Source organism: Pteropus alecto, unplaced genomic scaffold (assembly GCF_000325575.1).
Source record: "Pteropus alecto unplaced genomic scaffold, ASM32557v1 scaffold433, whole genome shotgun sequence".
Taxonomy (NCBI): Eukaryota; Metazoa; Chordata; class Mammalia; order Chiroptera; family Pteropodidae; genus Pteropus; species Pteropus alecto.
The window spans coordinates 1,151,032-1,159,054 of record NW_006433953.1 but is presented as its reverse complement, the minus strand read 5'-3'; the positions used below and the strand labels follow the sequence as shown (position 1 = coordinate 1,159,054).

General features: G+C 43.6%; 1 protein-coding gene across 13 annotated transcripts in view; it reads left to right on the top strand.

The window, feature by feature from the left end:
• R3HDM2 (R3H domain containing 2) overlaps positions 1-8,023 on the top strand; it is a 98,472-nt gene that overhangs the window by 83,218 nt on the left and 7,231 nt on the right. For all 13 annotated transcript variants that reach the window (XM_006908938.3, XM_015587039.2, XM_015587040.2 and 10 more), the window contains 5 exons: positions 530-772; positions 1,107-1,233; positions 1,471-1,631; positions 2,078-2,232; positions 3,399-3,499. In XM_006908938.3, the coding sequence (XP_006909000.1) occupies positions 530-772; positions 1,107-1,233; positions 1,471-1,631; positions 2,078-2,232; positions 3,399-3,499 (787 nt within the window). The remainder of the gene's footprint in view (positions 1-529; positions 773-1,106; positions 1,234-1,470; positions 1,632-2,077; positions 2,233-3,398; positions 3,500-8,023) is intronic.

Here is an 8,023-nt window from a genome sequence, read left to right as displayed (position 1 = left end):
CGCTGCTTAGGCAGAGCTGGGGAGCCAAGTGAACCTAGCCACCCATAATCCACTCAAGGTGTTATCTGGGTCCTTTATTATAAAATAGGAATTTATGACAACGTTAGGGGTACTTTGTATGGTTGGAGGCATGAGGAAGTCAGGTAAATGGAAAATCTTTTTTTTAACCCACTGGTTTGTCCTATTTCTATATATAGAAGCTGTGTCATTGCTCCTAACACCCCAGGACAAACTCTAATAAAAATCATAATCAGAGTGGCCATTGTTACCTCATATGTGTTAGGGAGACTGGCTCTAGAGTTGGGTTTCAAACAGCTGTTCAGTTCAGAGCAATTTTAAAACACCAAATGACAGAGGCTTGGAAAGTGCCTCCCAGGGCTCAGAAGCAGGAGCATCTTGGATTTGGTGTAAGTAAGGAAGACTGTAGAAAGGGTTGTTATTTCTGTCTGTCTGTCTGTCTATGTTGAAGCCAAAGACTTAGGGTTTGATATGACCTCAGTCCTTGAGTTTCTCCCACTCTTGTCAACAGGCAGATGACCTCAGCAACCCCTTTGGACAAATGAGCCTTAGCCGCCAAGGTTCTACTGAAGCAGCTGACCCATCTTCAGCTCTGTTCCAGCCCCCACTTATCTCCCAGCACCCTCAGCAGACTAGCTTCATCATGGCTTCTACAGGACAGCCCCTTGCCACTTCCAACTATTCCACCTCTAGCCATGCACCACCTACTCAGCAAGTCCTGCCACCCCAGGGCTACATGCAGCCCCCTCAACAGGTGAGCAGCTCAGGTTCTCAGTTTAAATCACTAATTCATTTTGTCCAGTATTATAATCCTTTCTTCCTTTAATTTAGACACCAGAGGGATACCTATCTCCTACCTCTATTTCTCCACCTTGTACTTGAGAATTGTCTTTCTAGTCAGAAGTTGTTTTTCTAGATGACATAAGTCCTTCCTGTTCTGTTTAAAACTTATATACCAACGTTGTAATTGCAGACCCAAAATATCCATTACAGATTTTTAGCCATCAGCCCTGATGCATTTAATAGTTTGTGGATGTTGGTTCTCACTTTGAGGGACCTTCTCATACATGTGTTTCTTCTTACCATAGATCCAGGTTTCTTACTATCCCACTGGACAGTATCCTAACTCCAACCAGCAATATCGACCTCTCTCTCACCCGGTGGCCTACAGCCCCCAGCGTGGTCAACAGCTGCCTCAGCCATCCCAGCAGCCTGGTAAGGGGAACTGTTAATATAAGAAGACAGTGAATGAGGGAAAGGTAGAGACTGGAAAAGAGAGAATTACCTTCCCTGTTGTTAAAAAAGCAGGGATGATTAAAGTTCTAAAGAGAGACCCAGAATCTCCAGAAAAAGAAAAGGTAAAAGAGACAGAAGAGAAATTACTGATAGACTGCGATCTCTTAAACATTGTTAAGACCATGTTAATGTCTTCTCTGCCTTGCCCATCCCTAGGTTTACAGCCCATGATGCCTAACCAGCAGCAGGCGGCTTACCAAGGCATGATTGGAGTCCAGCAGCCACAAAACCAGGGCCTACTCAGTACCCAGAGGAGCAGCATGGGGGGCCAGATGCAAGGCCTGGTAGTTCAGTACACTCCACTGCCTTCTTACCAAGTGGGTGCATTCTGCGTTGGGAAAGATCACTCAGTCCTCGGGATGAGGGAAAGGAGAACAGCCTCCCATGCTATCCAGTCAGATAACTCTGTAACACTGAAATGTTCACTTCACTCCTAAAATTTTTAGGTTTATTTTCCTCTGAGAGAAAACAGTTTGAGAAGAGTATTTATTTAAATTATTTGGTCTTTATACAGCCATGCAAATGAGTATATGCTCAGAAAAGTAGGATCTGAAGGAAGTCAGACTCCTTTCTCCATATCAGGCACCTAAGGATGGTGTTTGGAGAAGAGAGAAATGGAGGTAGATCTGTAAGCATTTCCTATAGGCAAATGAGGAGAATAATGTCTAAGAAGTAAGAGAAAAAAGAGTGTCCAGGTCTAGTGATGACTGAGCTGTTCTGTGGATGAAGTACGAGTGGTCATCCTCTTCTTATCTCCACTCAGGTCCCAGTGGGTAATGACTCGCAAAATGTGGTCCAGCCGCCTTTCCAGCAACCCATGCTGGTCCCTGCGAGCCAGTCTGTGCAAGGGGGCCTCCCAGCAGGGGGCATGCCAGTGTACTACAGCATGATCCCGCCAGCTCAGCAGAACGGTACGAGGTGAGGACTCCCGGAAAGTCAGCACACATTTCCCGTAGACCTTCAGCAACTGTTGTACCAGAATTTTGTTTCCACTGGCCAAAGAAAAAAAAGGCAGGGGTAGAAGTCCCAGTGGTGCCCATGCCATAAAGCAGGTAGACTATAAGGGAGTTCATTCTTCTTTTATCCTTATTGATTTGACATTTCCATAAGAGCACATCAGCAACAAAAAATTCTTGCTTCAGAGACAGAGGCTTTATAATTTCTCATTTTTTGTTTTGCTAATTGACAGAATTCAGAACTGTGAGATAGAGACTGCTCATCATTACTTTGGAGTACATATATGTAAAATTTTCTGTGTACTTCTTTTTATATCCATGATGAACTCAGCTGGTCTATTTCTATATGTCTCTATATATCAATATATACCATAGCTAATAGAATTGTAGAGATAGAAGTACCTTAGAAATATCTAGTCCACTCGCTTTGTTTTATTTTTCTCCCTTTTTTATAAATGAGGAAATTCCAGCTAGGACTGTTAAGAAATTTACCCAAAGTCACACAGCTAGTTAAAAGCATAGCCGGAACTAGAACTCAAGTCTGGGCCTACCTGTGTGTATTTCTGTATGTCTCTCTCAGCGTACATATGTTTATTTCTGTCTTTCTATATGTACGTCTCCTGTTGTCTTGAGTTTTGTGGGGGGTTTCCCCATTTGTCTTTAGGTGACTGTGTTTGCCATTGTGTAAATATCCTAAATCACACATCTCTTTCTTTCTTTTTTGCCCATCTCTCTCTTGAACTGTGTGTCTGTCTCTGGTACTCTCTTCGTGTGTTTCTGTGTGTGTGTGTATGTGTGTGTGTGTGTGTGTGTGTGTGCGCGCGCGCGCGTGCGCGCACACACATGCATGTGTCTGGTATATTCACACTGTTGGGAAGAGCATGCGTCACACATTTCATCTGTAGCACTGATTAGCAGCTTCTTAATTGAAAGATGATCAAGTACAAATATATATAATTAACTTTGAACTGATGAGTGATTTTAGAAATTGCGTGGCAAATTGGTCTGGGAATGGCTTGGAGCTGCCTCTGCTTCCCACAGAGGAGGCCCAGGAAACAGCAGCTGTTTGCCAGAGCTGAGCTTCTCCCTCTATTACTTTTAACACTCTTCTCTCCTCCATCTCCCCAGCCCTTCTGTGGGGTTTCTGCAACCTCCTGGCTCTGAGCAGTACCAGATGCCTCAATCTCCCTCTCCTTGCAGTCCACCACAGATGCCACAGCAGTACTCAGGTAAGAGGATAAAAATTTGGGGGAGTCTTGGGCACTGGTAAGAGCAAATACTGCTGAAGAACTTGTGCTCTAGAGCTGAGAAAGGCAGGGAGAGTTCAAGGATTGTCTCTCTTCAACCGTGACATCATCAAGAGGAAAGACCAGAGTCCTGGCTGGTAAGTTTTCCAGGGTTGCTAAAGGTAACCTCTCAAGAAAGACGAGGTTGGTTACCCCATCCCTGTCCCTAGGAAGCCACATGTTTGATCGAGTTCCTTGTTTTCTTTCTTGTTCTTTTTTTTTTTCCTGAATCCAGCATTACATTCACCACTCACATGCCTTTGAGACATGAAGTGCTTATTACCTCTGTCTCCTGCACTCATTCTTCCTATAAACAGCTTTTTTTTCTCTTGGGAATGTGAGAGAGGCCAATAAAATGCTTTTTAAGTCATATCTTAGATTTGTTCTAACAATTTTTTGTATGTGCTCACATTCTATCAATTTAATTCTCACCACGGTTTTATGAAGAGAAAATTGAAGACTCAGAGATGATAAATGACTTGCCTAAAGTAACAATCCTAGAACTTGAACTTGGGTCTTTTGACTTTCCATCTCCTATGCCACATTCTCAATAACACACTTTTAAAAGGCTTCTGTACTCTATTTCTTTCCCTCCAGTGGGAAATAGATATTATGTTAAGTAGGTAAAGGCCCTCTTTGGAGAGACCACCTCTCCCAGGTGAATAGGCTTATTCTGTGAAGGTCCTCACTGTCTGCCTTTGCCAAGAACTCCCCCAGCTGACCAAGTACAGCTGCTCTTGTTTGTTTCCCTTTTACCCCACCGTGACATAGCATTACACTGCAATTAAACTTCAGGGTTTCTGGAATGGAGGAGGTCTTAACGTAGCCTCCAGCCATTCCCATTTGGCTCTGTTGTGAGAATATCAGAGTGCCCTCTGCTGGTGAGAGGGAGGTATTTTGATGATTTTCCCCATTTAGAAATGGAGTACTTTTCATGTAAGATTTTTTGTACTTTGACTATGTTAGATGATGTAGAGTGTATTCCAGAATTAATCTTGTGCATAAGACATGGTCTGCCCTTACCTCCAAGGAGCAAGTATTTCTGCCTTCATCCAGACCAAATGTGGATCTCTCACAGGCTGAGAAATGTTAAATTCAACAGCCTTTACCCTTTATTATATTATTGGTTTCTCTAGCTATTTCTCCTAGTGTCCGCTAGGGACACTTCACCCTGAAATTCCCAGCAGTGTATGGAAATTGTAGAAACCATCTCTAAGAACCACTGTAGCCTGTGGTGGTGCTTAGTACCTCAGGGCATTTTCTCTCCTGTTTGTTAACATGTGTGCGTATGCATGTGGATATACTGTCCTTAGTGGTCTGTCTATTGGGTCTCTGGTTATATCTGTTCATCTTCAATTATAAGGTCTTTGAATCGAAAATAAACCAAGTGAAAAAAAATTTTTTCATTACCTACTCTGGACCTAGTGCTGGGTTAAGTAAACAAACAGCTGATATTCTGAAAGTTGGCAGCACTTAGAGATCTGGGCTGGAAGGAGATAATCTAGGCTCTTCCTTGATCAGTAGAAATGGAAGAAACTCTTCATCATCTAGTTCCCTTGCTTCTTTGGACTTTTCTGTTATATATCCTTTTTTCCTAGCTACCCTAATCGATCCTAGGTTTCTGACTGACTCCTTGTACTTCTAGATGATGGGACCCTCTCTTCTACCCACATCATCTAAGAGTCCATATTCACCAGACCAGTGATTTTAAAAGTCTCCAATCCCTGCTCGTGGAAATCTAACAGGAAGAGGAAGGAAAGAAAATTGCTTCTGCCTTCCTTTCCAGTTTACCCTCACTAGGAAGATAGAAGGCCAGCATAGTCTAAAAGGACTGCTATGTCACCTTCAGAGAATAGTGTCTCCCTCGCACCTTCTCCCATGTAGCAACATGGTCACTTTTCCAAAAATAAAGCCAGGGATTAGGATTGGCTGTTCATGGAACAACTGTTCTGGTTTATTAATACATTTTTGTAGTTACCCAGTTTACCCCCAGGCCTGGACCTTAATTCCTCCACTGTGATATTAGACATAACTATAACCCCAGGAAACACTTTTCTTCTCACTAAAATGATGGCTTGCAGGTCCCTCGAGGTTTCTACAGGGATGCTTGTCTGGGGAAAGCGCACACAGACATAAAATGGCAATGAAACCTGTGCACAGATTCTCAGCTCACAGTGACACAGCATCATGGCGAGTGAGGCACATAGATCTATCCTCTCATGTACTGGCTCATTTTGAACTTGAGGATTCAACCAAGGCTGACTAACTCTTTTCTCTCCCACTCCCAGAAGAAATCTTTCTCTTCCACCGAAGGAAAAAAAAAAAAAAAAGAACAGATACTCTTGGATTCTGTTCTGTAATTTGAGAAAGGTGCCTGTGGATTTTATTTCTCTAGACATTCCTTTCCATAGATTTGATTTCTGGTGTTAAAAAAAAAAAACCTTACCAGTCTTCTACCTTAGTGTCTAAAAAAACAACTAAACAGAAACCAATTTTGCCAGACATAAACGTCATCTGTTTGTATTTATGTGGTTTGCTCTGCCCAATCGACCTTTCTGCCCAGGTTTAATGATGCCACTTAAAAAGCCATTCACACGTCCTCTCTCCTTTCAGAGCTTTCGAGCTAAAATTGATTTCCTTATTCAACCCTCTTCTCCCTCTTCCCATTCCAACCCAGGCTCCTTCCTCCAACTTGATTATATGGAAGTGCTGTCACTGGGCAGTGTGGTGGGTTTTTTTTTTTTTTTTCATTGCCATGTCCATTAAGAAGTAGCAACAAGTTCAGCTGCTAAAGCATGCCACCTGCTTTTGGCTTGAAGAAGAGAAGCATAAAAATCAGCTCATCAGCAGAGTAGTGTTCTGTGTCCTCGGCTGAGTGAAGGAACAATGCTCCAGGCCAGCGGGGGAGAACTCATTGGAGGGAGGAGCTCAGGAATCAGGCTGCTTCTGAGAACTCTGGCTTTGTTTTTGTTGGGAATCAGAGAAAATTATACCAAGGCTTTGTTCTTTTTCCCCCTCACCTTGAGCCCCCTAATAGCTCTTTATGACTACATGTAGGTATTAAAAAGAGCTTCCACCACCTTACTTATGCCCACACCCTACACACTCACATATCCACTACCTTTTACTGGCCTACGGCATTAGTCTCAGATTATGAACTGCCTTCCAAAAGCTGTAGATTTGATTATTTTTGCCTTGGCCTCCTCGGGTAGCAATGAGATATTTGAATAAGGTCAACTGCAATTTTGTTGGTAGAGGATGTTGGAGTAGGTGGGGGCTCTTAGGATGGGGAAATAAAATGCCCAAAGCAACTATAGTGGCGGGGGTAGCTGTTAAATGACATTCCACAACTGTGCAATTTTTCCGTGGTCCTTCTGCAAGCCACATTGATGAATACCCTGTCCCCTTTGGCAGGAGATAGGAAGGTATGAGCCAGTCTCTCTGAGTATTTGTGCTCTTTGATTAGATGAACTGGGCTGGGAGGGGGTCACAAATTGACTAGAGAATAGAATATGACAGATGCTGTGTCTCCTGAGCTGCTCTCTCAGGCTTTCTGCCATTTTTTTCCTTTTCCTTTTCCTTTGACTGATGCTACCTGAGAAAAGCAATCACGCTCACTTCCCAGCAGGATGGGTGCCCAGGGCAGAGGCTGCAACATTTCCCGTCACAGGAAGCAATGTGATGGCAGCAGCAGTGGCAGCACCAGAGCACAGAGCCATGAAAACAGCAGCATTGCAGCAGGTTTTCAAGCTTGCAAGCCCCAGTTCCATTTCTCTACCACTACACACATATGAACTCAGCCTGTCTCTCTACAGAAATATAGCCTGAGAGGTCAAGAGCAAACCCTCACACCAGACAGTACCCTGTGGTGAAGCAGAGCTCCTGCCCATCCCTCCCAGCAGGGACTGTCCATCACACTGCTTCTCCCTGACCCCTTACTTTGCTTTTCACCATGAGGAAGATTTGGGACTTAATGTTCCTCCTCATTGAGCCCTTTCCTTCCCCTAGCCTGTGAGAGGGTAAGACTATCCATGGTTGCCTGCGCTAAAACCTCAGGATTGTATCCAGTCAGTTACCTGAACCTGTCAGTGAAACCTTCAAAGAGGGTCTGACCCTCCCACTCTATTCCTACTGTCACTGCTCTGATTCAGTTTCCATAGCTGAACCTCCTTGTTCAGTTTCCATAGCTTCTTAACTAGTCTTTCTACCACTAGTCACTCCTTCCATCAGCCATCTTACATTCGGCCATTTGAGTTAGCTTTCTGAAGCACAGATCTTATCCCCAATACCTACAGATTAAAGACTCTCACCAGAATGTGCTTCAAACTCTGACATCAACTATTTGTTTGCTGTATGACTCCCTAATAGACTGTCCATTCCATGAGGGCAGGGACCAGTTTTATTTATCGTACACCCAGTCCCCAGCATGGGAACTGGCACATAGTAAACGTCTACTGAATAAATGAA